This window comes from Coloeus monedula, assembly GCF_965178545.1.
Source record: "Coloeus monedula genome assembly, chromosome: 11".
NCBI classification, from domain to species: Eukaryota; Metazoa; Chordata; class Aves; order Passeriformes; family Corvidae; genus Coloeus; species Coloeus monedula.
Window position 1 is genome coordinate 12,214,570 of NC_138791.1, and position 15,390 is coordinate 12,229,959.

The 15,390-nt window shown below is 35.0% G+C and overlaps 1 protein-coding gene across 1 annotated transcript in view; it reads right to left on the reverse strand.

Moving 5' to 3' along the window:
• The window catches only part of CFAP20DC (CFAP20 domain containing), a gene marked incomplete at both ends in the record, with an annotated part of 67,449 nt that overhangs the window by 30,023 nt on the left and 22,036 nt on the right, over positions 1-15,390 (reverse strand). Inside the window, 5 exons of the mRNA XM_082288472.1 lie at positions 665-1,078; positions 2,815-3,146; positions 8,269-8,415; positions 8,947-9,121; positions 10,283-10,419. Of these exons, the coding sequence (XP_082144598.1) occupies positions 665-1,078; positions 2,815-3,146; positions 8,269-8,415; positions 8,947-9,121; positions 10,283-10,419 (1,205 nt within the window). The remainder of the gene's footprint in view (positions 1-664; positions 1,079-2,814; positions 3,147-8,268; positions 8,416-8,946; positions 9,122-10,282; positions 10,420-15,390) is intronic.

Sequence of the window (15,390 nt, forward strand, 5' to 3'; positions counted from 1 at the left end):
TCACTAGGCAAAGGCCATAAAAGTGCAAAAAGCAAACACTAATCTGTGGAAAAAAAATCCACCACCAGTTATTTACCATAGACACCACCTTTCCTGAAGAAATGGCTAAACTAAGGACCGCTGGAAGGAAGCCTGCAGGGCCATGCTGCTGAGGTACCCCCAGGTGCCTTCCTTGTCCTTGCCCCGTTATTCTCTGCAGCCATCTATGGCTGACTGCTGGACAGAAGCTGCCTCACTGCTGGCTCTCAATCACACAATTTATTATTGCTCAGGGCTCAAACAGAGAGACCATGAAGTACCCAAATTAACACTCCTTCTGTGGTCATTCGTTAATACAGCAATTTAAAATCTGCCAATTTTCCTCTGTAACCTTTCAGCCCCAAACTATTTTCTAACTCACATATTTCCAAAATGTGAGTAGCTCAATGATACATCTTTTTATCTACAAACCTTTGTGATTTCTCTTACATCTGGAGTATTATTTCGTGTGCCACAAACCCCTAAAAAATCAACTTTCAACAGACTGAGCACAGTAAATGCTGTTATGATGAAGCCAGAATATATCTGAATGAAAGGTACATTAATCACTTCATGCAAATGGGTATATCTAATACAGCTTCTCTATACAATCTAGCAATTTAATTTCAAAGAAAAAATCACTTACACAAGTCTGTCCTGTCAGACATGAATTTTCTTTTGAGACTTTCTTGAGAGATGTTTTACTGACAGATCTTTCTAATTGATCTGAAACTCCTTCATATCTTTCAGTTTCTTCAGATACATTTCTAATTACTCTAAAGGATTTAGATTTACTTTGAATTGGAGAAAGAGAGAGGATAGGCTTTAAACTTCTCTGAAAGCTAATAGATTCTGTTTTTCTCACGGTGGAACTCTGTGGTTTTGATAAGATGGTCTCTTCGAAGTCATATTTGCTGTGTTCCTTATTCTTCGAGTATTCATTTCTCTGTGACATCTTATTTAATGGGATCTGTTTAAAAATTGCTGAATCAGATGTTCCTTTTCTACTGTGGCTGTCCTCAATGTCCTCAGTACCCTGGATGAGTTCACTGTTGTCATCCTAAATTTAGGAAACAAAGCAAGAGTGGTTGGTTCCTTCTCATCATCACACAATTCAGTTCACTTGAAAATCTCTCTTTAATCTCTGCTTCCTGTTTCCAAATTTACAAGGATTCTGAAAAACAGCTGCTTCTCCTGGCAAATACACTGACTATACCATAAACATATTCTTACATCTGAAGCTGATTACTCTTTTCAAAATGTCAGGTCAAATTTTGAATGCTGGTAACCTCCCAAACCTGTGTCTTACATGACAGTCATGATTTCAAGAGAATTTACTACAACTGAAAACCAAAACTAAGCAAAGAGTCCATGACAATGATGTCTTTCCATTGAATTATTAATATTCCATATTTTCACATTTCATCTTCAACTTAAATGTAGAAGAAAAAACTCCTGCTGAGATAATTTTGCTCTGCCCTGGTAATCATATGGTACTGGGTATCATATTCATTGCCATTTGAATGCAATTTAAGAATTTTAGAGGTTAGTTTATTAACCTTAAATGCATGCTTCTAACAATGTCTCTGCAAAATATCCCACGAATCAAGTGTATGATGTTCACTCATACCCCATCTCAACAACAATCAGCAGGACTGAACAGAGGGAAAGAGAAATAATGTAAGTGTTTGCCTCAACGTTCTCATTCTCAAAAAAGAAAGGATGAAAGAGGCCTCATCTTCATCTGGTGATGCTGCTCCTCTGCCATATGCTCCCACACAGGATGTAAGGCAGTATCACCTGCAGTGTGCCTCTCACAGCTGAGGTGCAATCCTGCTGCACATGAAAGTGAACCAAGACTGTTACTGACTTCAGTGAGTCCAAGATTACACAGCATGAAGTGCGCATTCAAAAAGATAATCCCTCAGTTTTATTAATGGTACACATTTTGGAAATTTATAGTTTCATTCCCTCAGTTATTTTGTAGAACAGTTAAATTCAGTCCTTCCTGCTATTATGCAACTCAGTTACATTTTATTTCTCTGCTGTGAGCCACAGATTTGAATGCTAAGAAACAAATTTTACAGTTAAAAGTGAAATATACTTGAATGTTCATAAAGGTAGGAACTTTAGCAGTTACTGTAATGACATAATGAAATTATTGCATGCATTGACAATCCAGCAAATTTCTATACATTATCACATGATACTAGATAGAGATACTAAACAATGTTTAGTATAAACTAAAAAATTTTCTTTCATTAATTTCATTGCTGGAAGATTTCCACATCGCTAAAGAATTAAAGTTGGTGATGCTCAGACAGGATATACAGCAGAAACACCAATAATCAAGTGACATTCAAAAGCTGGAATTTTATAACCCACTTTCAACAATGGCAATGAGCAAAACCAGTCTCCATTTACAGTTTTAAAAGGCACAATGAAGTCTTATTTACTGAATTCTTGAGCAACCACAAAGGACTTGGATCTCACTCAAATCTATGATGCAGGCTTTCCTACAATATGTTTTTGTAGCAATGATGCACAGATCTGGCATCTCTCTGTTAGCATAGGGCCTGACAAAGTTAGGTTTCTTTCGTCAACTTGTTGCAAAAGACACCTGCATTGAGTCCTGTATCCAGTTAGACACAACAACCCGACAAAGACAGATATACCTGTTGGTATATGGGGAAAAGATGATTTATCCTCTCTGTCTGGCTTGAAGACAGAATCTCATCCGACGAATTTTAGGATGAAGAGTGCTTTATCAAGAGTTACATGTACAAAGTGGCCTACCTCCTCACTGCTGTCAGCTCCTTCAAAGCTATCTTCAGTTTCGGTTTTCTCATCTTCTCCGTTAGTGTCTGGCTCCAAATCCAAAGGGAAAACACAACTTTCTGGTGACATATTTGGAGACTTTCCATGAGGAGGTGATCGAGGTTTTGATGAAAATGTGAAAACCTCTTTATTATTCCTGTGATGATCAGCTGTTTCCCTGTTGTGATGTTCAACAGAGGCATTCTGGGCTGAGGGTAAATTACAGCAAGCTGAACTTCCAGCAGCTCCGAAGTGCTCCTTCTCATCCAACTGAATACTCTCAGTGAAGCTCTCTGGAAACACCCATTTATCTGAAACATACAATTTTAATGGCAAATATGTAAATTGTGAGCTACTCTGATCATTCTCATTTTCTCAGAAAGTTGTAGAGCAAAGTAAATTTTTCTAATACAGAAATATTTTGCCTATCAAAGAAGAGTAAGAGTGATGAGGATGCAGTGAAAAAGATCAGGTTGCTTTCAAAGTGCAGCAAGGTTAATCAAAACATTTCTAATCAGAGCTCAAAGAGCACACAGGCTTTGGTACATGACATGCAAGCCTGCAATTTGCAAACCTGAAACTATTTAGCCGTCAAGATTTGAAACCTGCAACTGAATTTTATTCTTGGAAAACATAATTTTATTAAATATGGCCATTGATATTTTGCTATAGGCATTTTTTGTGTCTGACATTTAAAAAATAATCACACATTGGTGGAAAGTTCATAATATTACAATCTGCTCCTTCTTTATTGCTGGAATTCCACACTTTTACATTGAGAACTTATGGTTTAAATCTCAATTTAAAACTACTGTTCTGATAAAAAAGTGTGACATGAAAAATGTATAAAGATGTATAAAGATTCAGCGAGTTTCCCTGAATATAGCCACAACTAATCTGACAATTTAAAAACAAACAATAAACTACAGAAATGGATTTAAAGATGGAGTGCACCAGATACACATGAAAAGACCATTTTTATATTCTTATTGTTAACTTATATTTTATTGTTTGGAATGTTGGTATAGAAAAAAAAGGCAATTTGATTGATTGCAACCAATCTCAAATAGCATCTAAGGAAAGGAGAATTGCTCAAGTATGCAATACTCCCTTATCTTCATTAAAGGTAGTGTGGTGTGGATTATTCACTAGATATTGAAACTTTCCAGCTCCATAAAACAAAGTTACCGTCAACCATACTAAAAAAATTCAATAAAAAAATACTAAAAATGTAATAATGAAGTTGCATTGCAATAATAAAATACTTGCCATCACAGAAGACAGTAAGTTCAGTGTGATATTTTGTGCTTTACTGTGATATTTTAGTTTTAGTTTTGTTAGAATTACCACTTCAGGCACATTCAGCAGCTTGGGTGGGTGGGAGGAATTCTGAATCACCATAAATGAAGACAAAAGAAAGAAAAATGAGATGCCAGGAGAAACAGCTGTCTTCTTATTGGGTTGCTGTGATTTTTCCAGTTTATTGAAGACAGCTAGTAAAGCTACCAAACTCCAGTTAATATCCAGGAAACAGTGAAAAGTAGGGACTTGACTTGTATGATCATGCATCTTCTTGTTCCAGAGAAGACCATTTTTCAATCTCTACATGAAGACCATCTTAAAAAGAACCCCCAGGGCTTTCAGGTAAATTCTTGTTATATTAGAAAGTCATTCTGGTTTTAAACAATCTAGTAGATTGTTCTTTTAATTATTAGAAGCCTTGAACGCTGAACATGCAAGTGATTCTATTTATTTTATAAATATTTTGGACTAGTTTTTCCAAGAGCATCAAGAAATGAGTGAGACTTCAAAACTTCTAGGCAACAGCCTTCATTGAGTAAACCAAATGACTTTTAGCTCTGATCTATAATTACAGGTTCTTCAAAGGAGGATATTAGAGCAGAATTCTCCTATCTACTATCATTCAATATTGTGTCACACTCCTCTGATAACATATTTTCCATAGGCAATGGAATTACATGTGAAGGGTGGTACACAAATAAAACAAAATCATAAGAGAAAACACAGTCATGAACATTTCACAGATTTTATACCTTCTCTATATTTTGCTATCTATAAAAGCTGCCTTTATTAAGCAATCATTTCTCCTATAAAAATGAAATGAGAAGAGAGATTTTCTCATGAACTTTTTAAGTGAAGCTGAACACAGTATTTGGATGTTCAAGAACAAAGACTCAGGAAATGTTTTTTCCCCAACTGATCCTGTGACCTAACATGATTTAAAAACTCTGTCACACTAAATCAGAATTTTCAATTACTCTGTTATTTATCCAGTAGGAATCTCGCCCACCAAGGCTGAGATTGTTTTGAAAGTCTTTGGCCCTGAAGATGCTGCCTTGTTCACAACTCCAGAAAGCACTATGCAGAAATGCCACAAAAATATTACTTATCCCCAAACTTCAACTGGACAACTCTTCTAGATGTAAAGAATCTTTTTCCCAGCTATTCCAGTTGCTAAGTCTAAAATACTGTTTACCCTTTTTCCTAAGGCAATGATATTAAAATTTTTAAATTGCTGCATTTTTCAAAACAAACAAACAAATCTTCAAAAGTTAGCTAGCTAAGGAATTTCCTGTATTTTTTCTTATCTCAGCACTTTGCTGTCTTCTGACCAGTCTGGCACCCACCCTTCCAGTTTAATCTAGACACATTTTATTAGGTTTCCCTGGCAGTGTCTTGACTAACACCAAAATACATAACATACACTCCTCAATATTCAGAAGGTCTTTTCCCCATCATAAAATTAAATTTGACACGTTTCATGCTGCCTTCATGGTTTACCAATATGCACTAATAGCTCAGACCACCGTAAAGAGCCCTCTAGGGTACGGTTATGCACTTAGTGTACAACTCACTTCAAGAGAATTCAGGAATTCTTATGCACAAACGACTGGGAAGGAGTAGAGGGGAATGACTTAACTTTTTTGTCTCCTGACTTAGCAACAACCCACTTCCCACATTGCAGTCTCACCTGTTCTATTCTCATTCTAGAATAATGTCCAATGCTGTTGTTGCTGTTTAATTCATAGAGGGCATTACAGATAAAATTTTGTAATGAATTCTGAAGGAAACAACATGATGAATCACTTGCTTTTTTAAGATTTTAAGTCAATTTTGATAGAAGTATCAAAACTTATAAAAGAAGTCCTAGAGTAACAGTTTTTGTCAAGTGTTTAGAGAACATGAGGCAGTTAGAGCCTTGAACTCCTCACTTCTACTCCTGGCTCTGCCTCAGACATCCAAAATTTTCTTACATTTTAGTCACCATTGTAATGTCTTGCCCAGACCAAAAGGAGTTCAGAAATAAAAATAAGCACTTTAAAATAATTATATAATCTATATAACATTAGCCTGAATATCCTGCCTTTTTAGCCTAAGCCTCCCTGTAAGAACTACATTCATTTCCAGAGTTGTTGAAGAAATATACTTGAGTTAGGAATAAGTCAAACCCAAACACTTATTTGCATAGCACAGTACTTATTCTTAATGAAATATGCATGGGGAAGACAGAAAAGTCTGTATGATTTGAAGATGACATTTTATGCTGGTTACAGAGTTCAGCAACTTCTGTAACCTGTAGTCAGTGTAGCACTTTTTAAATAGTCCAAAAGTGAAAGATGCAGGGAGTTTTGGACCAAACAAAATCCCATTATCTCTCCAACAGAAACTATAGTAGAATTTCTTTTTAACTCATAATTTCCATGTCAATTGTAATGAATAATTTGGAATACATTCTTAGCAAAATATGCAAACTACTACGTAATCGCAACATTGCAGCAAACAAGATAAATGCAAGAATGATCACCTTACCATCTAATTAGCTCTTCTACACAGTCAGACTTATGCTAAAGCTTCTAATCACAGCCTAACATTTTAATGAAGGTTTCAGCATTGAATAAATAAGATTGGCGCAAACAATGTTAACTCGTTTTATTTCTTCTCTCAGGTCAAGTATATCCCACTTTGGAAGAAGTCCAGAGCAAAGCCTAGAAGAGGACTTTCCTTGATAAAGAAGTTGCTTATAGGAAGTTCTTCAGAAAAAATAAATCCAGTATTAATGGAAAAAGAAATCATTAAGTCATCTACATACAATTAGATAACTTCATGTATTGAAAAGAAACTGAAATCTGCAGACTGAGCTAACAGTGACAAGCAATGAAAATACAGGGAACAGTTCGTAGCATTGTACCATTCAAACTCACATAATGCATTTATCTGCCTGTACACACAATTAAGATTATCAGGAAACAGTTTTCATTCCTGCAAACACAAACAGCAAAAGAGCAGAGTTTACACATAGCTTTCTTCCTCAGTTCTCTGCCTCTGAATTTATGAGAGGGCATTTAGACAGGCCAGTCTACTGCCCTAAGGCTGTCTTTTCATATCACTTAAAATTACATAAAATAACGTGTTGATTAATTTTTCTAAAATTCTGGCATTAGATAGAGGTCCTGGTGTTCTAGATGAAAAACAAGTTAAGACAGTGATTCCTGCCCCAGAGTTCTCAAAATTCAGGTAAATAGGAAGGAATTAAAATATTCTCCAGAAGAATTCTCTATTTGCCTGAATATCTTGCATCTCTTTCAGTCAAATTATAGAACCCATAATAGCAATTATGGATTACTGAAGCTGCCATACTGTATAACCACTTCTAAATATCCCCAAAGAATACACACAATGGAAATCATTCACAATATGAAGGAAACCTCATTGGTCAATTTTGAGCACATTTGAGTAGTCCAACTACTTTTCAAATTGCTGGCTATGCCTTCTAATAAAATGTAACACTACTTTTTCATAGAGACAAAGGATACTTTGGCCACAATAATGCCCTTCCCAGACACATGAAAAGGAAGTTGATTGACACTGTATGACAAAAAAAAAATCCACACTTTTTGGTAGACAGGTGTGAAAGGGAAAAAACCCAAAACATAAGCTGAGGTGTCTTTCTGTGAATAAGAAAAGAAATAAATCACCACTGAACTTAATAAACAAAATAACCCTCTTCCCCCTGCCTCCCCACCCCGATATTACATAGGTACTGTAGTTAACATTCTAAACTCTTATCTGGGAAAAGTAAAATTTCTTGTGCATTTCATATTTGGAGTCTTCAGTGTTAAATTTATTAGGGATTTAAAGAATAAATTATTTTTAGTTCTTTTCCTTTAATCATGAGAGCATGGAGTTTTTCTTTTTATATTCATTCGCTGCTCTGGTACTCTGCTTAATCCTGCAAATCTTTATCAATGCTCAAAAGCAATTCTGTTGCAGGGTGCTTGATTTCCATAATCCCCCACAACACAGACATTTTTTTTTATGTGAACTGCTTTTGGGTCCTTTGAAATTTACAGCAGATAGTCCCTCACACCACATAGAACTGAAATGTAAAATAACATGAAATGAGTACCATACCACTGGTTATCTCCCATGCGGGTTTGGCTGCATTTTTTAGAGATAATCTTCTATCACTGCTCTTGTCTGGTGATGGTACTTGTGGTGAGGTGAGCTGAAAATCTGCTTCTCCACTCACAGATGTTTTCTGAGTCTGAATTTCAGGGTCTGAAATGCAATGCAGAAATGAAATGCCTGTTAAGACTCATATTGAGTGCATGTGGGGCATTGTACTGGGATGCAAACATCTTCCAAACAGCGTGGGAATCTTGCAGGGCAGCAGGAACATGTCAGCCAAAAGGAAGTAAAAATTTAACACTAGGCATGGAAGAAGGGCAAACCATAGTAATTATAAAAAACAGGCTTGCAAAAGTCTGCAAAACAATCAAGAACCACTGCAGCAATTCAGTTATTTTCACAGCATGAGGAAGGAGGAGCATGTGTATAAATTGTCGCTACTGCCAGCAGGTGCTGATCCCTGGCTCAATCACTCACAATACAAATAGCTGCAGAGAGAATGAGCATTTATTCACCCTCATACAGGAGAGTAAGTCATTATTTAATGAATATGTCTTCAGTAATTAATTAGGTAGATAAGGGATTAGAAAAACAAGAATGAAGTCTTAGATTCAAAGGCACAATCATGCAAAAATTTTGGCAGTCTGAGAACTCACCATATCCTTTGCTTTATGCTCTTACCATTTCGATATACATTTGCAGTTGTTCGGAGAGTATTTCTTTTGTCTCCTTGATCTAAAGTATCATTGGATGGCCTGAATGATAGCTCCAATCTCTCAGTATCTAGTATGGATTCAGTTGGCATTCCTGAATTTTGAAGTTGGCATGATGTTTTGTTACCCAAGGTCTTTGTTACCTTGAAAGACATTATTTCTTGGTGAAAGACAAAAATATAACAGCTTTCAAAATACTCAAAGATAAACACACATTATGAATTACATGTCTTTTTCAAATACATATTTCCAAATCTATTTTTAAACATTTTTTCATGTTAGGCTCTATTCAGTGTGGTATCTCCAATCTTTACAGTCAAGTAGCAGGCAGAGGTTTTTTTTTCACGGAGTGAATGGAACAATGCAAAGAAAAGGGAAAAAAATTAAAATCAACTATCAGAATAAAAAGACTAAAACTTGTAGTTATTCTAGACCTCAGGAGTATTTTCTTCCTTGGAGGAAGTAATATCACTTCACATCTTGACTTTCAAGTGACTTCGTACACAAGAGTCTATTTCCTTTGGCTGGATCCCTTATTCTTGCTGTTAAAATGAGAACTGTAGTCCTGATCAGATTCCAAAAACCTGTATATTTGTTGCTGGCAGACTGGGACCAGGTGTTTTCCCTGGCATTGTAATTGACAGCATCACATGAGCTACTGTAAGGCTGACTATCAGAGCATACTGAAATGTAATTTCTGCTCCGCATTATAGCTCTCATCATAAGGAAAAATATTTACACACACACACAGGAAATTTCAGCCGTCTAGAAAAAAATTTCAGAAAAATAAGGATGAGAAATCACAGAGTAATTTCGGTAGAAAGACACATCTTTAGGTCTGATGCTGAAATTAGATCAGCCCGTTGCAGTCAAGTTTTGATGTCTTCAGAAGCTCTGAAATTCTCCAATCTCTTTATGACCCTGTTGCAGTACTGAACCTCTTCATTGATATATTTAGTCAGAGCCTCCCTGCAATTAGGGCCCACTGCCCCTGGCCTTTCAGGGCACCTCTTAGGAGAGGCCTGGCTTCTCTACAGCCCCACATTCATTGAAAATAGCAACTAGATTCCCCCCATGCCTTCTCTCCCGTGGGCTCAACAAACCCATGCCCTGAGCTGGAGCCACCCATGCATTTTCCTTGCCCTCCTCTAGATGTTACAGGATCTCTGGCACTGGAGGTTCATGACCTACCACAGTTCTCTGGAGGCAGCCTCTGAAATAAACATTTAGTGTAACTCCTCTGCTTATCAATGTCTTCCTTTGCAAAAGTGCCAACAGTGGTGCTGGAATTTAGCCCTTCTCACCTTTCCAGATACCTTTGTATTGGGTCTTCTGTTTGAAGATGGAGGTGGTCCAAGGATCTTTGACCCAAATGCAATATGTGATACATCTTGGGTTTTACTGCTGAATATGTTGCCTTGGACTCTACTAACCAAGTTACCTAAGTTAAGAAAAAAAATAGTTTAAAAAAAACTTACAGTACTTACAAGCAATAAAAAGTAATGTTTTTTTAAAAATCAACTAAAAGAAGAGAATTATGAATACTGAACATATATAAAAATTATGGTCCTTTAAAGTGCAATCCCTAGAAATATAGGAATAACACATTTTATAAAAGTATGTCAACATATCAGCAAGAAACTTTTGGTCTATTATAGAGACATATTTCTAATCTTCTTGCTTTAAAGTTTTATTTAGAAGTGGGTTATTTATAAACAAAAAAAATTGGTTTGCAGGATTTCTTTAGAACTTCAATGAAAACCTAACTTCTGACAGGAAGAAAAAAGAACTCTAATTAATAAATAACAGAATAAATAAATAATAACACAAAAAAACTGAGGCAAGACTGTCAAGATATTAGTCACAGCTCAGAGAACTATTTACATGTAGCTTGCTTTTTGAAATTACTGAATCTACTGTATTACCAGGGCTGAGCCCTAATATTGCAAACAAACTATTGCTGGTAAAATACTCTACCCTTTTCAGTATTTGTTTTTTTACTGCTTAAATTGGAGATTTATTTTTGTAAGTCTTTCAAAGCGCAGAAATTGCCAACAAGTCTTCAAGATGAACAAAAAGTAAACATGGAATGCAAGTGAATGTTCCCAAAAAAATTTAAAAAAGGACAGTAAAATGGTTACACATTAATTTTACTATCAGGGTTGCAGAGCTGCATATACTATCTATTTTCCTCTTTTATAATTCTCCAAGATCGTCAGAGAATTCTCCTTTCCACAGCTGATAAAACTGGTATCTTCACATTAATTTATATTTAATATTTACGTAGTCCAAAGATATTTTCTTGCTACAACTTCAGTGTTAAATTGCTATTTCACTTTAGAGATTTGACACCTTTATAAAGCAATAAAGTAGAAACAAAACATTTTGCCGATTCCCCTGAGCATTTTTCATAACCTTATTTCAAGATCAGCTTTATTTACAGTGTCATCAAGGAAATGAAAAACAGTTCATGCATTAGCCACCAACATCATCATTTACTGTACTAATAAGCACAGAAGAAGCTACTTACTGCCATTACCTGCCTCCCTTTTCCTGATGTGACATTTGGTTGCTGTTAACAGCTGCCATTTCACAAGATCAGATGACCTGTCTTGGTTTAACATCAATTTCTTTTTGCTGGCTACCTTGGGATGTTGTTAGCTCCAATTAGAAAAGCTGACTTGCATTAAAGTCTGTCTTAATGACCACATTAATTGACTGCAATTAATTACCTACACCTACACGAAACAGTGTGCTGATGACATAATGAAATAATATGTGTAATTAAAAGTGAATGATACTAAAAATAATTTGGGCTTTTAATTATCAAATAAACAAAAAGTTTAGTGTATTAAAAGAACATTTTCCAATTAAAATGTACCTAAACATACCAAAGATTCCAATTTCAAGTACGCCAACTTCTGAAATTTGGAAAACACGTCTGGAAGAACACATCCTATTTCATAACGTGGGATTAAAAAAGAGATTAAACCTTAAACTGAAGACATTTCATCTTCATGTAGGTGAGGGATGTTATCATTAATTACCACATATTCCTAAGGGCTATGTATCTTTGTAGTCCAGATGTTAAAATCTGAGTCTTGTTTTAAATAAACATACACTTTTTCTGCTTAGATGCATCATTCACACTATTGTACTTATTTAAATTTTACAGTCCCTCATATTTTGACAATCCAGCCAAGAAGCTTTTCTTTTGAACATAGTCACTAAGAAATTGGATTACAGAGTTTTCTCTGCTATTCCAAAGACAAATTTATAATCCAACTTTACAACAGAACTCTGGCTTGACTACTTGTAGGGCAGTAATACTCTAAAAGTATGATTTTCCCTTTAATACTACAAAAATGGTACTTGCATGTAAAAAAAAGGCTGAATGTAATTTAAATACATAAATATATGACGGGTCTTACTCTAAGCAAAAATTCAAACCCCCTTCTATCATTTCAGCTGCTGTAGGACAAAGATTGCCTTTGCTAATGAGGTATATTGAGAGAGAGCAAAAGCTAGCAACTTGAAAAAGCACCAGCACAGGCAGCTTAGTGAGGATGATGAAATCTTTATGAGTTGTTTTTTTCATATTCTGGTTAAAGCAGAAGAAAAGAAGTTTAAAAAGTAGTTTTTAAAATCTTTTGATATTATCAACGTTGCTCTCAAAGTTTATTTTTCTTTCGAGCTTCATGAGATGGTACAGTCTTAAACTTAACCAGTAGTTATCATTCTCTGTAACCTTATTGCTTTGGTCAATACTTTGCACGTGTTTCTTCAGAGCATTTTAACAAAAATAGTGGAAATGATTATTCACTGAATTCAAATACTAAAGATGAGAATCCTCAAGGCTGAGAAAGTTCTAAACCCAGTGGAACAAAAATCTACCTTCCTTAACTACAGCACCACTTCTAAAACTGCCTGTACTGATGAAGATGTGTTCAAAATGGGTTCTTTATCTAATTTGCTTGCTCAGACTCACTTTGAAGCTACTTCAGTCCTACTTCCTTCTCAGAAGATGTTCTACCACCCTGTTGTAGTATGATCACATCACTAATAAAAGGGGTCACAGAGGAAGGGGAAAATGAAATACTTTAGGAAAACATTCCAACTATTATACGGGCTAAACCAAAGCTTTAGCTTTGTGTCTTGTTCAGAGGCCAATAATAACATAACAAAAGAGTAGAGGAAAGAGGATGCCTACAGAGAGATTTCACCTGTGCATTTTTCTAAGTTACAGCACTAAGAAGTTTATTTACTTCTCCAGATTAAGATGAAAGTAACAATCAAACCAACATTTTAAGAAGAGTGAAATTATCAGTTCTCCATGAAGGACATGAATCAGAGCACCTCATTTAAAATCCATTGTAACTATCATTTTTAAGAAGGGCTTGCACATATTCCAAGATATTTACAGTTGTAAATGGATCTACAGAAGAACTTTTTTAAAAAAAGAAGAGTAAAGATCAGTTATGTGTACATGCAACTGAATTTACAAACCCGACTGAATTTATGCCCAAATATGCTGGGCGTAAGGAAATTACATTTTTGATATGTTTAGAATTCTAATCAATGAAATTTAGTGACATATTACTGAAAAATATCACCTTTTTTTCTACATTGATTTATTTCCTCATTGAAATTGTAGCTGATGTCTTCAAAACTCAAAAAACTGATTAAAATCCCCCCTTATTTTCTTCAAATACAAAGAAACTTGTCAATAGCTGAAAATTTTATTTCATTCTTTACATAGTTCTGTGAAGACCAGTACTGCTTATGAATAATTTTATAACTCCAGATTTCTAATAATGAACATAAATAATCTATGTTTCTCTCCACTGCTGTTCTTTAATGATGATCTATCTTTTTACAAATTTGTTTTAAAGAGATAATCAGTATTTTGAATCAAGACAATAAGGACTTTAAATTTATTTGCCATAGTGAAATTCTGCTGTTGACTTCACTGCGGGTGGGAAGCAATACACAATTTTAAAGCAAAATAGCAGCTTTAGTAAAAAGCTCTCAATTGTCTGACCCAAGTCTATTTAAGCAATTTCACAGCTTGGCATTCGTATCTACAATTCAGTTTCTACTGATTCTTGGCTTACAGATCTTATTCGAACAGACATGCCAACTTAAACATAAAAACACAGGAAATGCTAGTCTAGAACAGGCCAATAATCTCTCTAACATTCAGTTTCAAAGGCAAAACCCAGTGCTTCAGAAATAGCACAAGATAATTCAGTATGGATTTTTGAAATCATTTGCCTTCAACACAATTCTTAGAGAAATGCTGGAAAAACTTGGAAGTACAAAATTGAATTTTCTCTTCACATTTTTACTGCTGCTAAATACAACATTACTGTTACCCATATAAATTGCCAACTGATTTTGGAATCATACCAATTTCTTTACCAGCTTCTTTTAGCAGTAGATTCCATATTTTAATAATATTCAGTGTAACACGGCATTTTCTGAGTTTTTAATGTTCAACTGGATCATCACATCAAGTGATGTCTTGTTTTTGTGCCATGAGATAAGAAAAATAGCTTTTATTGAACTTCCTTTGTATCACTGGTTACTTTATAAATGCCCTTATGTAAATTTTTAATGTTTTCAACATATTGTATGTGAGAGTTTTTCACTCATACTGCTTCTCCCTGAATCAATTCTTGGTCTGTAAGGTATTTTCTGAGATGGCTTAACTGATAATATATGAAGTATTTCAGATAATAATGCAAAAATGATTTAAAGGTTTGATACCTTTTTCATTTCCTATGAATTTGAATTTCCTGCTACTTAGTTTTTTTAAAACATTAACTGAAAATTCTGCTGAGCTATATCTATGGTGATGATAACCTTCCTGCCTTGAGTCATTTAATTTTGATCCTTTAAAGCTTAACTGTAGTTATCATTCCTCCCCTATGCACAATCCTTTGCACTTAGCAAAGCTAGATTTTACATGCTGTTCCACATTTACCCCATACAATGGTTCCTAGAGCATAATTTTTCAACATAGTGGGCACAAGATATAAAACCAGTAAACAGAAAATGTTGCTTTGAAAACTGTCATGTTTCCTGCATGTTACCTGCTCTGTTTTTCAGGAAAAAGTAAATATGGGATTGCCCATCTCAAAAGCTTAAAAGTCTCTGATGTCCCAGTCTTTATTAAGCCAGTATCTGTATCATAATAAAATTTTGCTCCCCTGTTATTCACTTCTCTGTTGAGATTATTCATAACTACAATAAACAATACAGAGACTAAAACAAAAACTTTTGAGGTCTCCTGCTGTTAGCTTTCAGCTGTAACAATAATTTTAAATTTAATCTTCTGTTTGCTTTCTCTTAGCTTTTATCCAAGTCAATAGCTTATATTGGCCCAGTTTCTTTAACAGACCTATTCAAT